This window comes from Pongo pygmaeus, chromosome 20, assembly GCF_028885625.2.
Source record: "Pongo pygmaeus isolate AG05252 chromosome 20, NHGRI_mPonPyg2-v2.0_pri, whole genome shotgun sequence".
Taxonomy (NCBI): domain Eukaryota; kingdom Metazoa; phylum Chordata; class Mammalia; order Primates; family Hominidae; genus Pongo; species Pongo pygmaeus.
Window position 1 is genome coordinate 43,831,835 of NC_072393.2, and position 18,015 is coordinate 43,849,849.

Sequence of the window (18,015 nt, forward strand, 5' to 3'; positions counted from 1 at the left end):
CGCCATGCCCATCAGGGTTTATTGTTTCTGTAACAGCGGCCACGCCCTGGGGCGGTGGCCTGTGCAGCTGGAGATCTCTCAGCACCTTGGGTTGGGGGCGGGGCTGGGCGGGACATGGGATGGAGGCGGTGCCTGTGGCCAGACAGGGTGGACCCTGGGGCCTGCAGGCAGGAGATGAGTCCGACGGCCACAGTGGCCCCCAGCAGCAGCAGCAGCAGCGGGAGGTTCAGCGGGCGCGCTCACCGCACCAGGTGGAAGGTGAGCCAGTACATGAGCAGAGGCTGTGCCGCCGCCACTGCCATGGTCAGGTACATGCGCAGCTGGTTCCGGGCCCCACGCACCGGGACCCCCTCAGCTGCTGCCTCTGCCAAGATCTTCAGCCGCAGGGTCCGGATCTGGGTGGGAAAGGGAGAGAGGAACCAAGGGATTTACCCTTGAGCCCTCTGGGCCAAAGTGAGAGCCCGGACATACTTTCAGCCTCTGCCTAGAAGCCCCAGGCAGCCGGGGACAAGTCCCTGGCCCTCTGCAGCCTCAGGTTTCTGCTCCCGGGGCCTCAGTTTCCCCAAACCTCCTAACATGGTGAGGATTTGCTTCTCCCCAGGCCCTGTGGGCAAAATATGAGAAGGTTCCACACTCAAATGCCAGTCAAGGTCTGCGAGCGGGTGAAGGGGGACTTCCCGGTGGACACCCAGTGTGAGGGGGTGGGAGACGTGGCCCAGGCTGCTGCCCCACCTTATGCTGGCCACATGGCAATTTCTGAAGACACGCCAGAAATGCTATCTTTATTTTTATTAAAGGACAGGGTCTCTGGCCTGGCGCGTTGGCTCACACCTGTAATCCCAGCACTTTGGGAGGCCAATGCGGGCGGATCACGAGGTCAGAAGATCGAGACCATCCTGGCCAACACGGTGAAACCCCGTCTCTACTAAAAATACAAAAATTAGCTGGGCGTGGTGGTGTGTGCCTGTAATCCCTGATACTCAGGAGGCTGAGGCAGGAGAATCGCTCCTGAACCCAGGAGGCGGAGGTTGCAGTGAGCTGAGATCCCGCCACTGCACTCCAGCCTCGTGACAGAGTGACACTCTGTGTCTCACACACACACACACACAAAAAAGTCAGGGTCTCACCCTGTCCACCAGGTTTGACTGCAGTGGTATGATCTCAGCTCACTGCAGCCTCAACCTCCCAGACTCAAGTGATCCTCCCACCTCAGCCTCCTGAGTAGCTGGGACTACAGGTGCATACTGCTATGCCTGGCTAATTTTTATATTTTTTTAGAGATGGGGTCTTGCTATGTTGTCCAGGCTGGTATCAAGCTCCTGGCCTCCAGTGATCCTCCTGCCTCAGCCTGCCAAAGTGCTGGGATCACAGATGTGAGTCATGTGCTTGGCCTAAACTTTTAAATGATGAGACCTAAGTCAAAGTTTATCTGAGGCTCTGCCCTGGCCCACCAGCCACCACGGTCTGCCCTCTGCTTCTCACATGCTCACAGTGAATCCTCCCAGCACCTTGAGGTGCAAGTATCATCATCCTATTTTACAAAAGGGGAAGCTGAGTTTATTTTTTATTTTTATTTTTTTTTGAGACGAAGTCTCGCTCTGTCACCCAGGCTGGAGCGCAGGTGTGCGATCTCGGCTCACTGCAACCTCCACCTCCTGGGTTCAAGCGATTCTCCTGCCTCAGCCTGCTGAGTAGCTGGGACTACAGGCACACACCACCATGCCCAGCTAGGCTGGCATCTCCTCTTCCAGGGCTCAGGATACCCCCTCTTCCAGGAAGCCCTCCTGACCCCCCAGGCCAGGCAGCCACTCCAGGGCTCCTCAGTTCAGCAATGTATCTCTGGTCTGAACCCCAAACCTGACATCCTCTGCTTGTATGCCTCCGGGGCACCTGTGCCCTCAGCCTCACCAGCCCCAAGCCCCAGCTCACCATGAACACAAAGATGGCCACACAGCACCAGCCCAGCACCAGGTAGTAGCCAATCTTCCCGAAGAGCAGGCCCATGAGGACCCCGCCAATCATCCTGGGGGAGGGAGAGGAGGCTGTGTGAGGACAAGGCCCAAGGGCTGGGGCTGACATGAAGGGCGGGGGTACTCACCCGACATATTTGTAGCCCAAGAAGGCCACCAGGTCGATGGTGGTGAGGTCGGTGTTGACAGTGACCAGATAGAGGCTGAGCAGGATGGCCAGCACCTCCAGGGTCAGCCAGGCCAGGGCTGAGCTCGCTTGCAGCCCCAGGAGGTCTGGGGAGAACCTGCAGGCACAAAGCCCCGCCACTTGGTTGGCTGGTTCAGAACCCCCACCCCCAGCACCCATCTGGGGACAGCTCTGTGTTGGGTAGGGCTGGACACCCGGCAGTGACCAAGATGGATCTGCGCGCTATCCTATTCCCACGGAAATCCCATCCAGAGAGGACAGCAGACCTATCCCTAGACAGTGACACCCAGAGCGGGCAGGGCTGGAGCCACAGGGGGCTGTGCTGACTGTCAGGAGACAGGTGTCAGAGAGGGCTTCCCAGGAGAGGGGACACCGAGCTGAGGCCTGGAGGAAGGAGCTGGTCAGGGACAAAGCCCTTGGCCTCTGCCACATCCCCAGGGCCTCACCAGTTAATGACAGATGTGTTCAGTGCCACAAAGGAAAAGAACAGGGCAATGTGAGCAAGAGGAGGGGCCTGACCTAGCCTGGGGGACAGGAAGGCTTCCCGGAGGAGGTGATACTGGAATGGAGCCAGCGGGAATACACAGGTACTCAGCAGTAGTGGAGGGGAACACGCTCCCGGGCAGAGGGGAGTTGATGTGACGAGGCCCCAGGAGACAGCGCCAGCCCTCCCGAGGAAAGGAATGGACTGGAGCGTGCAGCGGGAGGGGCAGTGCCAGGCTGAGGAGCTGGGGCTTGATTGGGAGCCATGGATAGCAGGGTGGCGCAGGGTGGGCCAGGCCCGCACCTCAGACAGGACCGTCCTGGCTGCTGCTGGAGTAGGGGTGCAGTGGGGAGCTGGTGACAGAGCGAGGATGAGGATGGGTCTGGTAGTAGAGGCCAAGAGGACGGGTGGATGGAGAGGGGTCACCCAGCACAGGGGGTGGTGACGCAATGCACGTGGGTAGGAAGGAGAGGGAAGAGGCGACGGTGATGCTGATGGTGACCCTGAGGGCTGTATCTTGGGCCAACTAGGAGCAAAGTGGGGCTGTCCTGAAAGGGGAACTGAGACCTTGCTGACCAACCATGGGCCTCCCAAACCCCACCCTATTCGGCCTGTCCCAGGCCTCCCTTACCTATCCTGGGTCCCCAGCGCAAGACCAGCCACCAAAACATAGGTGATGAAAGCCATTGCTGTGGGAGACAGACACACAGTCACTGGTCACCAGAGGAAGAACTGCCCTGGGCCTCCAGGCACCCACACACCCGCCCCATACAGGCCTGGAAGAGAGAGGAGGGTGCGGGGTAGGGGGAGGGTGAAACCTGGAATGTAGAGGTCCGGGGCATTGACGTCAAAGCGGGGGGCCACCGGGGTGTCCTGTTGGTACTGCACCTCCCAGTCCTGTGGGGATGGGGAGACGGGCAGGACCCTCAGAGCCAGGCCCCTCCCACCCTGCTACAGGCCCTCCTCCCTCGAGGCGAATCTCCCGGCTCCACCATGCACGTGCCCCCACCCCTGAGCCCCCACAGGCCCACCGCAGACCCACATTCCCCTGGGGGTGCTGACCTGGTGTAGGTAGGGGAAGAACAGCAGGCCCAGCTTTCTGCCCACATATATGGTGTCCACAGCAAAGTAATACTTGAGCTTGGTGATAGGGATGAAGCGGTCGATCTGGGGAGGCAGAGCTCAAGTCTGAAGCCCTGTGGCCCCGTGCATCCCCCCACTCCCACCAGCCCCCGCCACTCACGTTCTTATCCACCAGCTCCTTGCCCTGCGCGGCCAGGCTGCTCCCATAGGCCATGGCCATGTTGGACACCGGGTCAGCCAGGAAGGCTGCCTGGGGCGTGGGAGAGGCTGCTGGATAGCCTAGGCCACCAGGTGCCCGCTGGGCCCCATAGCCCCGGCTCTGGGCTGAACTTGTATCATCGAAAAGCTGGTGGGGGTCGGCCATGCCCGGCTGGGACACAGGGATCCTCCGCTTCGAGGCTGCAAGGGAAGAGGGTGGGAAGGAGCTGGGGACCCAGGATAGGTAAGGGAGACCTGGCGAGCCTCATTCATCCCACAGCTCTGCCTCCTGCTGCAGAGGAGGGTGGTGTCACCATTAGAGACAGTGGCTTTGATGTCAGATGGACTGGCAGGTGCAGGCTCTGCCATTCATCCACCAACCCACCCATCTAGCCAACTATCCATCCACTGATACATTCATCTATGCATCCATTCATCTACCCACCCACCCACTCACCCACCCATCCATCCATCTATCCATCCAACCATCCATCCATCTATCCATCCAACCATCCATCCATTCATCCATCCACCCATCCATTCATCCATCCATCCATCTATCCATCCATCCATCCACCCACCCATCTAGCCAACTATCCATCCACTGATGCATTCATCTGTCCATCCATTCATCCATCCACCCATCCATCCATCCACCCTCCCACCCATCAATCCATCCACTCATCCATCCACCCACCCATCCATCCATCTATCCATCTACCCACCCACCCATCAATACATCTATTCATCCATCCACCCATCCATCCATCCATCCATCCACCACCCATCTAGCCAACTATCCATCTACTGATGCATCCACCCACCCACCCACCCATCCATCCATCCACCTACCCATTCATCCATCCATCTGTCCATCCACCCACCCACCCATCCATCCACCCATCCACCCACCTATCTAGCCAACTATCCATCCACTGATGCATTTATCTTTCCATCTATCCATCCATCCATCCGTCCATCCATCCATCCATCCATTCACCAAGCTATCTATCCATCCATCAACTCATTCATCTATCCACCCATCCATCCATCATCCATCCATTCATCCATCCATCCATCCATCCATTCATCTATCCATCCAGCTAACTATCCATCCACTGATGTACTCATCTATCCATCCATTCATCCATCCATCCATCCATCCATCCATCCACTCACCAAGCTATCTATCCATCCACCAACTCATTCATCTATCCACCCATCCATCCATCATCCATCCATTCATCCATCCACCCATCCAGCCAACTATCCATCCACTGATGCATTCATCTATCTATCCATCTATCCATCCATCCATCCATCCATCCACTCACCAAGCTATCTATCCATCCACCAACTCATTCATCTGTCCACCCATCCATCATCCATCCATCCATCCATCTACCCATCCATCCATCCATCCATCCACCTATTCATCCACCCATTCATCATCATCCATCCATCTAACCATCCATTCACCCACCCACCCATCCACTTATCATCCGTCCATCCAGATATCAATGATGATGATTATCTCAAAAGTACTATGTATGAGGCGGGGGCTATTGGGCACAAAATCCTGTACCAAGCCTTTTACACAAGGCCGCTGTCCATATCTCCTATGCTCCCCCTTAATGACTTGGCTCCAGCCACCTGCGCCTCCCAGTGCTCACTGAATGCACCAGGAAGGTGCCTGCCTCAAGGCTGCTGCACCAGCTGTGCCTCTGCTTGGAATGCTCTTCCCCCAGAGCTCCCTCCTGTCCTCCTCAAGGGCTTTGTTCAGTGAGGCCTTCCCCAGCCATCCTGTCTACAACCGTACCTCCCTTGGTGGCATTCCCCACCCCCTGCCCTGCTTCACTGATATCCATAGAACTCGGCACCAGCTGACATGCTGGCTGTCTTATTTTGTTCACTGTCTCCCCCACTCGACTGTGAGTCCCCCAAGGTGGGGATCTTGATCTCGTTCACAGCTGAGTCCCCAGCCCCTTGCACAGGGTTAGAGTAGGCGCTTGATAAAAACCTGATCAATGAATAAAGGTAGCCTGGGCAACATGGTGAAACCCCATCTCTACAAAATATAGAAAGATTAGCTAGGCATGGTGGTTCACGCCTATGGCCCCAGCTACTTGGGAGGCCAAGGTGGGACGATCGCTTAAGCCTGGGAGACAAAGGTTGCAGTAAGCCGAGATTGCACCACTGCCCTCCAGCCTGGGCAACACAGTGAGACCCTGTCTCAAAAAAAAAAAAAGAGAGAGAGAATAAATGACCACTCCCAATTTACAGGTGTGGAAACCAAGGCCCAGACAGCTAAAATGACTTGTGCAAAGGGCCAAACTGAGTGAGTGGCAGAGCAGGAGTCCAGCCCTGCTGTGACTGATGAATATTACAATAATCCTGTGGATGAACTCATTTCATCTTCACAACCACCCTGTTTCTGCCACTTGCCAATGCTATCATCATCCCCATTTTACATATGAGAAAAGCAAGCCCTAACGAGGCTCAGGCCCTTGCCCACAGTCATATAGAGAGCCAGGTTTCAGAAGTTTTTAAAAGGTCCCTGTGGCTTCATGTGGGGAACAGATGACGGGTGGGCAGGGAAGGGAGAGAGGAGGCTGCTGGGGTGGTCCAGGTGGGAGACCATGGCAGACAGGACTGGGGGTGTAAAGGAGGAATGGGTTATTTCTGGATCATTATCAGAGCTAGGAGGGACAGGACTTGCTGAGGGGTGCTCAGAGGAGGTGTGTTAAGAAGTGGGAAGAGGCCGGGCGCAGTGGCTCACGCCTATAATCCCAGCACTTTGGGAGGCCAATGTGGGTGGATCACCAGGTCAGAAGTTCAAGACCAGCCTGGCCAACATGGCGAAACCCTGTCTCTACTAAAAATACAAAAATGAGCTGGGCATGGTGGTGCGTGCCTGTAATCCCAGCTACTCCAGAGGCTGAGGCAGGAAAATTGCTTGAACCGGGACCGGGGAGGCGGAGATTGCAGTGAGCCAAGATCGCGCCACTGCACTCTGGCCTGGGCTACAGGGCGAGACTCTGTCTCAAAACAAACAAACAAACAAACAAAAAACGTGGGAAGAGGCTGGGCATGGTGGCTCACGCCTATAATCCCAGCACTTTGCGAGGCTGAGACAGGCATATCACTTGAACTCAGTTCGAGACCAGCCTGGCCAACATAGTGAAACCCCATCTCTACAAAATATAAAATGGCAGGGGATGGTGGCACGCACCTGTAGTCCCAACTATTCGAGAGGCTGAGGTGAGAGGACTGCTTGAACCTGGGATGTCAAGGCTGCAGTGAGCCAAGATCGCGCCACTGCACTCCAGCCTGGGCGACACAGCAAGGCCCTCTTAAAAAAAAAAAAAAAAAAAAGAAGTGGGAAGAGCCAATACTGTCTCTATAGATCCTGGTTTGAGTAATGGGGCAAATGGGAGTGCTCTGTACTGAGATGGAGAAAATGGGGAGGGCGGGATTTGAACCCAGCAGTCTGCCTCCAGGGCCTCTGCTCCTAATCAATAACCAATGCTACCCTGCAAATATCTGCTGAGATCCTACTATGTGCCAGGCACTATTGCAGGCACAGGGAATGGGTGATCAGATGACAGTGGGAATGGGGAGAGGAATCGAATTATCCACGTCATGGTGTTCTCGTCTACACAATGAAGTTAACTGTCCCACCTTGCAAAGCTGTTGTGACACTCATAAACTCCTTGGCCCCGTAGAAAGCAGTCCATCCATGTCACTCCTGATCAGCTACTAGCCTCGAATTCTTCCTTTCAATTATTCGAAGCCTGAAGACAGACCCAGTTCTCCTCAATTCCAAGGCAAGCAGCACTGGCCCCAGCCTCTCCGCAAGCCCCACTTCCCTTTTCTTTCCCCTACTTCTTTTTTTTTAGACAGATTCTCGCTCTTGTCGCCCAGGCTGGAGTGCAATGGCGCGATCTCAGCTCACTGCAACCTCCACCTCCCGGGTTCAAGCAATTCTCCTGCCTCAGCCTCCTGTGTAGCTGGGATTATAGGCGCACGCCACCAAGCCCAGGTAATTTTTGTATTTTTAGTAGAGATGGGGTTTCACCATTTTGGGCAGGCTGGTCTCGAACTCCTGAGCTCAAGTGATCTGCCTGCCTCGGCCTCCCAAAGTGCTGGGATTACAGGCATGAGCCACCAGTGCCTGACCCAGAGTGATCTTTTTTTTTTTTTTTTGAGACGGAGTCTCACTGTCACCCAGGCTGGAGTGCAGTGGCGCGATCTCAGCTCACTGCAAGCTCCGCCTCCCGGGTTCACACCATTCTCCTGCCTCAGCCTCCCGAAGTATTGGGACTACAGGTGCCTGCCGCCACGCCCGGCTAATTTTTTGTATTTTTAGTAGAGACGGGGTTTCACCGTGTTAGCCAGGATGGTCTCGATCTCCTGACCTTGTGATCCGCCCGCCTCGGCCTCCCAAAGTGCTGGGTTACAGGCCTGAGCCACCTAACCTGGCCCAGAGTGATCTTTTTAAATGCAAATGAGACCACGTCATCCTCTGCCTAAGATCACTATTCACTGTGCTCTGAAAAAAATCCAAAGGCCTGCTAGGCCCTGCATGACCCAGTCCTGCCAACCACCATGGTTTGCAACCTCTCCTGGGGATCCCATGCACCAGCCAGCCACATGGCCTTTCAGGCCCCAACTCTGCCAAGCTCCTTGCCCCCACTGGCTTTTGAATATGCAGAGCTTTCATCCTGGAACAACCTCCCTCCATCAGTGCCTCCCAATATTGCACAGAGGCCCCTGCCTTTGCAGAGACCTTCCTCACTCACTGTAACGCACTGTAACGCACTAACCTTGCCTGGTTCCTTCTCATAACACGTGGTGCTTTCTTTTGCTCTTCTGAGCACTCATAATAATTTCTGAATATATATTCATTTGTCTACTTGTTTAGTTGGCACAGGCCTCCAATGCCTTTCCTTCTCTCTTTTTTTTTTCTTTTCTTGAGGTGTTGTTTCGCTCGTTGCCTAGGCTGGAGCGCAGTGGCGCAATCTTGGCTTACTGCAACCTCCGCCTCCTGGGTTCAAGCGATTCTCCTGCCTCAGCCACCCGAGTAGCTGGAATTACAGATGCGTGCCATCACACCCGGCTAATTTTTTTTTTTTTTTTTGAGATGGAGTCTCACTCTGTCGCCCAGGCTGGAGTGCAGTGGCAAAATCTCGGCTCACTGCACCCTCCGCCTCCCAGGTTCAAGCAATTCTTCTGCCTCAGCCTCCCGAGTAGCTGGGACTACAGGCGCACACCACCACGCCCAGCTAAATTTTGTATTTTTAGTAGAGACGGGGTCTCACCATATTGGCCAGCCTGGTCTCGAACTCCTGACCTCATGATCTGTCCACCTCGGCCTCCCAAAATCCTGGGATTATAGGTGTGAGCCACCACGCCCAACCTAATTTTTTTGTATTTTTAATAGAGACGGGGTTTCACCATGTTGGCCAGGCTGGTTGGCAGGGCTCCGTGACTCATGCCTGTAATCCCAGCACTTTGGGAGGCCAAGGCAGGTGGATCACCCTGTCTTTTTTTTTTTTTTTTTTGAGGCGAAGTCTTGCTCTGTTGCCCAGGCTGGCGCAATCTCACCTCAGTGCAACCTCCGCCTCCTGGGTTCAAGTGATTCTCAAGCCTCAGCCTCCCAAGTAGCCGGGATTACAGGCCCTCGCCACCACGCCTGGCTGATTTTTTGTACTTTTATTAGAGATAGGATTTTGCTATGTTACCCAAGCTGGTCTCCAACTCCTGGCCCGAAGTGATTCGCCCACCTCGACCTCCCAAAGTGCTGGGATTATAGGTGTAAACCAGCACGCCCAGCCTGCCCTCTCACCACAAATCTCCTTCTCCTGAGTAACTTTTCATGATCAGAATTATCCTCTTCCATGCCGGGCGCGGTGGCTCACGCCTGTAATCCCAGCACTTTGGGAGGCCTAGGCGGGCGGATCACCTGAGGTCGGTAGTTCGAGACCAGCTTGACCAACATGGAGAAACCCCGTCTATACTAAAAATTCAAAATTGGCCGGGCGTGGTGGCCTGCGCCTGTAATCCCAGCTACTTGGGAGGCTGAGGCAGGAGAATCGCTTGAACCCGGGAGGCGGAGGTTGCGGTGACCTGAGATCACGCCATTGCACTCCAGCCTTGGCAACAAGAACAAAACTAGGTCTCAAAAAAAAAAAGAAAAAGAAGTATCCTCTTACAGGAAGCTTCACTGCCACCCCTAGGCTGGGTCACGTGCCTCCTCAGAGCTCTCACAACATCTCCATCCCAGCACAGGGTCTGACACATGGGAGTTGAGGCGAGTTAGGTTGAATGAATAAATGAAACACACAGCACACTCACGGAGATGAAGAGACAGGAAAAGGGGGCCAATAGCACAATACAGGTTCGCTTCTTAAATGAGCGGTAGGCATGGCCCTCTCCGCTCACGGGGGGCCACGAAGCTGTCCTAAGGGTGTGGGCGACAGCAGGCGGGTACTGGGGAGCCACGGAACGGTGGGCAGCAGGGAAGGGCGGATCGCTAACTGCAAATGAATGAAAGTGGCATTTCTCTGCATATCGCATGCTATCCTGTCCCAAGTTGTTTTCTTCTAAAGGAATTTCCTAAAGAATCGCCCCCCAAGGAGCCTCCTACCCGAACCTGGCATCCCAGCGCTGTGCGCACCTCGGGGTTCCAGATCCTTGATCTCGTGACCTCTGACCTGCAGTGACCTCGCCAACCGACGCGGCCGCCCCGCCACGCCCCCGCCCGCCCGATCTCCTCCGCCGGCCACGTACGCCACTTACGCAGCCGGGGCGTCCCCGCCGCCGCCGCCAAGCCTGCCGGGTGCATCCTTCGCCGCCGCCGCCGCCTAAGCCGCGGTTCGGAGCGTGCCCGCCCGGCTCCCGTACCCACGCCCGCCGGCGAAGAGACAGCCAATGGACGTCAGGATTGAGGGAAGGCCTCGGCGCCCCCCGCCCCCCAACGGAGGCCTGGACGAGTGGGCGGTGCCTTACGTAAGAGGCGGAGACTGGGCTACTGGGCTCATGCTGTAAAGCGAGTCAGGGCCTGAGTGGCAGGAGGGCGGGGCCGGGACCAATCCCACGAGGAGGCGGTGTCTGCCACGATAGAAAATGAGCGTCTGCCCCTTGCCGGGGCTCGCGCCCCTAACTCCAGCACTTTGGGAGGCCGAGGCGGGAGGATTGCTTCAGCCCAGGAGTTCGAGACTAGCCTGAGCAACATAGTGACCTCGCCCCGCCCCATCCCTACAATTTTTTTTTTTTTTTTAATTTAGTCAGGCTCAGTGGCTTAACGCCTGTAATCTCAGCACTTTGGAAGGCTGAGGATCGCTTGAGCCCAGGAGTTCGAGACCAGCCTGGGCAACAGCGAGAGCTCCATCGCTACAAAACATTTTTTAAAATGTAAATATCGAGCGAAAAGATCGATGGGAAATGCAGTTCTCTACAGACAGGCGTTCAATTTGGGTCATTGAGAGCACTGGAGAGCCAGAAAAGGCTGTGGAGCAGGGAAAAAAGAAACATTTGTGTTCCTGAGGGGCTAATTGGAGTTGTAGGGGCTTATACAATTTTTGACATTCCTTAGGTATTAAAGTAAATATTTATTTATATTGGGACAGGGTCTTCCTCTGTTTTCCAGGCTGCCTCGGACCCCCTGAGCTTAAGTGATCCTCCTGCCTCAGCCTCCCCAGTAACTGGGACCACGGGCATGCACCACCACGCCCAGCTAATTTTTAAATTTTTTGTCAAAACAGGATCTTGCTATGTTGCCCCAGGCTGGTCTCAAATTCCTGGGCTCAAGCCATCCTCCTAAAGCATTAGGATTACAGACATAAGCCACAGTGCCCAGCCTTAAAGTGAATATTTAGAGTGAGAAAAGGAAACCCAACAAGTTAGGTGAGAAGAACCAGTTGTCTCTCTTGGAAGAGATCTTAAGGCAGTTTCCCAGAAATTCATAAAAATGTTCTCACATTGCAACCTGGTTCCCTTTGTCCACCAAAAGCATTCTACAACCCCCAGCAACTCACAGCACACAGGCGCGCCTGCAAGTGAAGAGCCCTGCCGACCTAGCGTCCTTAGTCTCTCCTCTCTCTGACCCTCAGTCTCCCCCTTTCTTTCCCTCTCAGACTCCCCGACTTATCTCAGGAAAACATAGTGGTGGAAGTTACTTCTGCCCAGCGATAGCGCATCCGGAAGGATGTCAGCAAGTGACCCTATCGCTGTGGCTTCCCCTTCCTCCTCTGAGACGTTGTCTTTTTGGAGACCTTAAGGGCTGCTCCTGGTTTCTCAGTGATGAGTCCTGGCTCCACTGTGGTTCCTTTTTGTGACTGAAATGCCTGCATTCTTCTTCACCTCTGATTTAGCCTCTGTCTGCTGGGCTCCAACACCATTTTCTCCTCATCCTCAGCCCTCTCTTGCTCTGATTGCTCCAGATACATCTCTTCTGTAAATTTTTTTTTATTATTGCTTTTTTGTTTGTTTGTTTGTTTTTTGAGATGGAGTCTTGCTCTGTCACCCAGGCTGGAGTGCAGTGATGCGATCTCGGCTCACTGAAGCCTTTGCCTCCTGGATTCAAGCGATTCTCCTGCTTCAGCCTCCCGATAGCTGGGATTACAGGCGCGTGCCATCATACCTGGCTAATTTTTTGTATTTTTAGTAGAGATGGGGTTTTGCCATGTTAGCCAGGCTGGTCTCAAACTCCTGACCTCAGGCGATCCACCTGCCTTGGCCTCCCAAAGCACTGAGATTACAGGCATGAGCCACCATGCCCAGCCTTTTATATATATATATATAATTAATAAAGCACGTACTGCCAGGTGTGGCGGATCACGCCTGTAATCCCAGCACTTTGGGAGGCCAAGGTGGGCACATCACCTGAGGTCAGTTCAAGACCATCCTGGCCAACATGGCGAAACCCTGTCTCTACTTAAAATACAAAAATTAGCTGGGTGTTGTGGCAGGCACCTATAATTCCAGCTACTTGGGAGGCTGAGGCAGGAGAATTGCTTGAATCCAGGAGGCAGAGGTTGCAGCGAGCTGAGATTGTGCCATTGCGCTCCAGCCTGGGAGACAGAGCGAGACTCTTGTCTCAAAAAAAAGCAAGTTTGTTGGCTTCTTGCTGGCCTCATGTTCACCCCTTACCAGTTGTGTGACTATTACTTTTTATTTTTTTGAGGCAGGGTCTACTCTATCACCCATACTGGAGTGCAGCGGTGCGATCATAACTCATTGCAGCCTCTAATTCCTGGGCTCAATCGATCCTCCTGCCTCAGCCTCCCGAGTAGCTGGGACTACAGACGCATGCCACCACACTTGGCTAATTTTTGTATTTTTTGTCGAGATGGGGTTTTGCCATGTTGCCCAAGCTGGTCTCAAATGATTACTTCATTTTTAAGCCTAAATTTTCTCATCTGTTTAGTGGGAATTATACTGGGGCAGGGGGTTGAGAATCCAGTGCAAGTTCAGGTGTCCACAGGGCCTGGCAGAGTGTAAGCCTTCAATCACTGGCACCTACTGTGTTACTGATTCTATTATCAGGTGCCTCTGCTTCTGGATTGTCAACCCCAAGTTGGGCTCTGCCCCGTGATCTGCCAGCTCTTTAATAGAACCAGCTGGGGCATGTCTGAGCTGAGCCCCAAGCCCCGCTCCTCTGCCAGTCGGATGGGGTTAGGACTCTGGGCTGCCCTCCAAAAGGCTGTCAGGAAGGCGCTGAGTTCTGGCTGGAGGCAGAAGTGGAGAGACTTACAGGAGGGGCGCAGAAGGAAAAATTTCCTCTTAAATAGAGGCGTGTATTTGTGATTCTGCCTGGCTTGTTTCCATTCATCCTTCATGCTTCAGCTCAGCTAACCCCTTCCTCAGGAAGCTGTCTCAACCTCCCTAGGCAGGGTTGGTTGCTTCCTCTGGACTCCCAGGGCCCTCTAGGGCTCCCTGATTCCAGGCTTGATCACTGTACCCTTGCTTCCCTCATCACAGCCCTGACCACTCTGGGCTGTCTTTTTTCTTTTTTTTAGAGATAGGGTCTCTCTCCCAAGCATAGCTCACTGCAGCCTCGAACTCCTGGGCTCAAGCAATCCTCCGACTTCAGCCTCCCGAGTAGCTGGGACAACAGGCGTGGGTCACTCTTGTGACAGTCTCCCAGTTAGATTGGGAGCCCCATGAATGCATGGCACAGGACGGTCTCATCATTACTGAGTCTCCAGGATCATCCAGCGAGAGGTCGACACAAAGTGGGCGTCGAACAAAGCTTTGGTGAGTAGCTAAGGATCCCCACTCTGTCCACACGGGCATAGGGGACACCTGACCCTGTGGTGTCCGCTGTTGCCACTCCGAGGCGCACAACTTGGCGAATGGAGTGAGAATTAGATTTCAGTTTGCCCCTTGCTCTCTCAGCCGCGCGCCCTGATGCAGTGCACAACCTTAGCTGCTGTGCGCGATGCGGGGGCGACACCTCGGCCTGCGAGCAGAGAGGAAAGTTCAGATTCCTCTAACATAGGGAACCAGCCTTCCAGGAGGACGAGAAGGAAGGAATGAGGGGAAGAGAGGACTACCTCCACCTTTTCCATCCCGTTGGTCTCCTGGGTCTGGAGCACTGGGCTACACCCTCTCTGAACTAACACCTGGCGGTTGGGCGTGCCTCAGTTTCCCGGAGGCGGGGCATTCCTCCGTCGCCGCCCCCCACCTCCCCTTTTTCCTCTTCCTCTTGGGGCATCTGCTGCCGCGCCTCTAGCACTCGCGGAACTGAAACTAGGTGCCAGAAGGTCCGGAGGCGGGGGCCACGTCAGCAGGGCCACCCAGGGCTCGCGGGGTCCCGGCGGGTGCCATGCGGAGGGGCGCACTCCTGGCGGGCGCCGTGGCCGCGTACGCCGCGTACCTGGTGCTGGGCGCACTGTTGGTGGCGCGGCTGGAGGGGCCGCACGAAGCCCGGCTCCGAGCCGAGCTGGAGACGCTGCGGGCGCAGCTGCTTCAGCGCAGCCCGTGTGTGGCTGCCCCCGCCCTGGACGCCTTCGTGGAGCGAGTGCTGGCGGCCGGACGGCTGGGGCGCGTTGTGCTTGCTAACGCTTCGGGGTCCGCCAACGCCTCGGACCCCGCCTGGGACTTCGCCTCTGCTCTCTTCTTCGCCAGCACGCTGGTCACCACCGTGGGTACGTAAGCGCTGCACCGCAAGGCGGCGAGGACCCGGGATCCCCACTTCATCCTTACCCCCTGGGGACCCCGGGGCCCTCACGAATACCCTTATCCCAATCCCCTCTGGGCTTCGGATCTCCCGAAAAGACCCCAGTGAGGACCCGGGACCCAGGCTCATTACATCTGCTCTGCTCGGGGAGCCCAAGTCCGAGCCCTTCCTGCTAAGTAGGAAACACCCAGCTCCCCTCAGAGTACCTTTGCAGAGACCAGCTGGGACCCCGTTCCTCGGTCTTTTTTTTTTTTTTTCTTTTTCTTTTTTTGAGACAGGGCTCACTCTGTCGCCCAGGCTGGAGTGCAGTGGCATGATCTCGGATCACTGCAGCCTCTGCCTCCCGGTTTCAAGCTATTCTCCTGCTTCAGCCTGCCGAGTAGCTGGGATTACAGGCACATACCACCATGCCTGGCTAATTTTTGTATTTTTAGTGGAGACGGAGTTTTACCACGTTGGCCAGGCTGGTCCCGAACTCCTGACCTCAGGTGATCAGCCCGCCTCACCCTCCCAAAGTGCTGGCATTACAGGCGTGAGCCACTGCACTGGGACTGCATTCCCCGGTCTTAATCCTCTCGGTGACCCGGGTCTGTCCAGCCCCCTCTAAGCCTAGGACTCCAGCAAGGACCCAGGACCTGCCACCCTCCAAGGGAGATCCTTGCCCCCTCTGGACCCAGACCTCAACAGACCCCTGACTTTATCTCTTGTCTGGGCCTGCCACCCTTGCCATGTCTCCTGACCCTCCAGATATGTCCTTCTGGGAACCCCCCCCACCCTCCGGGAGAAACCCCATCTCAACCTCCTCCTGACCCAGCGCCTTAGCGAGGACCCTAAATCTCCAGACCTCTCAGGGTGTCCTCACTAAAGACCTCCCTCCCAACAGAGATTCCTCAGCAAGGACCTGGCACCCCCATCTGGGACTCCTGGCCCTCTGGACCTAGGCCTGTGCTCCAGACCCTCGTCCCTCTCCTGGCCCCAGACTCCCCAGCAGGCAACTCTGACCCCAGACACAAAACCCATCCCTAGGCACCCCACCCCATCTTGACATCTCCCCTATATGGGGTCACTCTCAGTGCAGAGTTTTCCTCCCAATAGGGACACCACCTGTTCCCTCTGGACCTGGGACTCCCAATTCAGCAGCCCCAGCTAGGGATGTGTCAAAAGGACCCACCGTGGAGGGATCCCAAGTTTTGGGAAGCCCTGAGAAGCCAGACTTGGGAAATCTCTTTGTTGCCGGGCTCTGCTGCTCCCCCAGCCCCTTCTCAGCTCCCAGACCTCCTCTTTGTTTCTTTGTTGGGGATTTGTTGAGTGCAGGGTTAGCCCTGACTCCTAACTCCCCCTCCCGGCCAGCAATGGGGGCAGCTTTTGCTTTTGGTCCCCTGGCAGCAGAGCTGGGTGACTTCTCGTTAGCTGACCTCCCCTAGGTCTGCCCACGCTGCCAGGGCGGGCTGACCTGCTTCTGAGCTTCCCTGAGTCATGTGCGCACCTCCTGCCTCTTCCCAGATCCTGGCTTCTAAGAAGTCATCCCTGGCAGGGCAGATGAGGGAAGCCAGACACACGTCAGGCACAGCCTGGCTACATCCCTGCTCAGCCGCGGCTCATTGCCAGGCTTCAGTGTCCTCCCCCATTGCTAAAATGGAGATAATAACACTCCCCATTTCCCTGTAATAGCAGTAGCCTGACAGAGGACTTGCCAATGCATGCTTTAGCTCACTTAATCATCACAACAGCCTTGTGAGGCAGGCACCTTTATAGGCTCTATATTTTTGGCCATGGAAACCGAAGCCTAGAGAAGTTGGGTAACTTTCCCAAGGTCACACAGCAAAGACGGCATAGAGTGGAGATTTAGTCAAGGCCATCAGGCTCTAGAGTCCCATGCTGCTAGCCAACACACCACACTACTTGGAAGAAGGGTGCTGTGTGTGTTGTAAAAGAAAAAAATATGCTAACACTTGTTAAAAATGGAAAGTTATTGTGGTAGAGGAGGGACCATTGCAAAGGCCAGAGAGACTGAACTCAACTGTGAATATAGCAAACGCAGCTGGAGTTTCATGGCTAACAAGTAGAATAGGGGAGTCAGTGGATGGAAGAATACTAAGAGGAGAGACATTTGGGTAGGGGGATTCTTGCTAAACTCAGCTTAACAAGATTCTTGCTAAAGACAGGCCAAGGACTTAGATATTGAGAGGGGCTGGACGAGGGCCAGGCGCAGTGGCTTACACCTGTAATCCCAGCACTTTGGAGGGCCGAGGTGGGCAGATCACCTGAGTTTAGGGGTTCGAGACCAGCCTGACCAACATGGTGAAACCCCGTACACTAAAAATACAAAAATCAACCGAGCGTTGTGGCAGACGCCTATAATTCCAGCTACTCAGGAGGCTGAGGCAGGAGAATCACTTGAACCTGGGAGGCGGAGGTTGCAATAAGCTGAGATCGTGCCACTGCACTCCAGCCAGGGCAACAGAGCGAGACTCCGTCTCAAAAAAACAAAAAACAGGCCGGGTGAGGTGGCTCACCCCTGTAATCCCAGCACTTTGGGAGGCTGAGGCGGGCGGATCACCTGAGGTCAGGAGTTCGAGACCAGCCTGGCCAACATGGCGAAACCCCATCTCTACTAAAAATACAAAAATTAGCCAGGCATGATAGTGCGTGGCTGTAATCCCAGCTACTTGGGAGGCTGAGGCAGGAGGATCACTTGAACCCGGGAGGCAGAGGTTGCAGTGAGCCGAGATCTCGCCTCTGCACTCCAGCCTGGGCGTAAGAGCAAGACTCTGTCTCAAAACAAACAAACAAAAAAGAGTGGTGGATGAGGAATTTGATCAGATATCGGGGCGGGTGGCTTGTAGGATTCTTGCTAAAACTGGGCCTACTTAAGGACTCAGGAGTCAGACTGAAGTGTGGTCAAGGA

The 18,015-nt window shown here is 55.1% G+C and overlaps 2 protein-coding genes and 1 long non-coding RNA gene across 14 annotated transcripts in view; 2 read left to right on the forward strand and 1 right to left on the reverse strand.

Moving 5' to 3' along the window:
• YIF1B (Yip1 interacting factor homolog B, membrane trafficking protein) lies at nucleotides 1–16,297 on the reverse strand. 11 transcript variants are annotated; one of them, XM_063657665.1, is made up of 10 exons: nucleotides 10,724–10,847; nucleotides 7,604–7,716; nucleotides 7,155–7,274; nucleotides 3,885–4,123; nucleotides 3,704–3,808; nucleotides 3,460–3,538; nucleotides 3,273–3,330; nucleotides 2,099–2,254; nucleotides 1,930–2,023; nucleotides 1–395 (listed from the first exon to the last, which is right to left on the reverse strand). In XM_063657665.1, the coding sequence occupies exons 2-10, from the start codon at nucleotides 7,626–7,628 to the stop codon at nucleotides 240–242; spliced, it is 1,032 nt and encodes a 343-aa protein (XP_063513735.1). In that variant the 5' UTR covers nucleotides 7,629–7,716; nucleotides 10,724–10,847; the 3' UTR covers nucleotides 1–239. The 11 variants fall into 11 exon arrangements, with proteins under 11 accessions (XP_063513735.1, XP_063513734.1, XP_063513736.1 ...); XM_063657664.1 differs by having other exon boundaries at nucleotides 10,715–10,808; XM_063657666.1 differs by lacking the exon at nucleotides 7,155–7,274 and having other exon boundaries at nucleotides 10,715–10,808.
• On the forward strand, nucleotides 7,879–14,252 carry LOC134738818 (uncharacterized). The gene is made up of 3 exons (XR_010124925.1): nucleotides 7,879–7,964; nucleotides 10,645–10,933; nucleotides 13,945–14,252. It is a non-coding gene; the product is annotated as an uncharacterized LOC134738818 (long non-coding RNA).
• KCNK6 (potassium two pore domain channel subfamily K member 6) overlaps nucleotides 14,373–18,015 on the forward strand; it is a 14,285-nt gene continuing 10,642 nt past the window's right edge. Inside the window, exon 1 of one of the 2 annotated variants that reach the window (XM_054462576.2) lies at nucleotides 14,373–15,075. In XM_054462576.2, the coding sequence (XP_054318551.1) occupies nucleotides 14,754–15,075 (322 nt within the window). In that variant the 5' untranslated portion in view covers nucleotides 14,373–14,753. The remainder of the gene's footprint in view (nucleotides 15,076–18,015) is intronic. The other variant, XM_063657669.1, reaches the window with a different exon arrangement.

Bases quoted from the DNA above. Each gene is read 5' to 3' on its own strand.
- YIF1B (XM_063657665.1), bottom strand. From the start codon at position 7,628: ATGAGTGTCACAACAGCTTTGCAAG. The intron at 7,275-7,603 runs GTGGGACAGTTA...TTTTTTTTTAAG, and splicing joins TGTCACAACAGCTTTGCAAG to AGGGCCTTGCTGTGTCGCCC. The intron at 2,255-3,272 runs GTAAGGGAGGCC...TTGTGCCTGCAG, and splicing joins GCGCTGGGGACCCAGGATAG to GTTCTCCCCAGACCTCCTGG.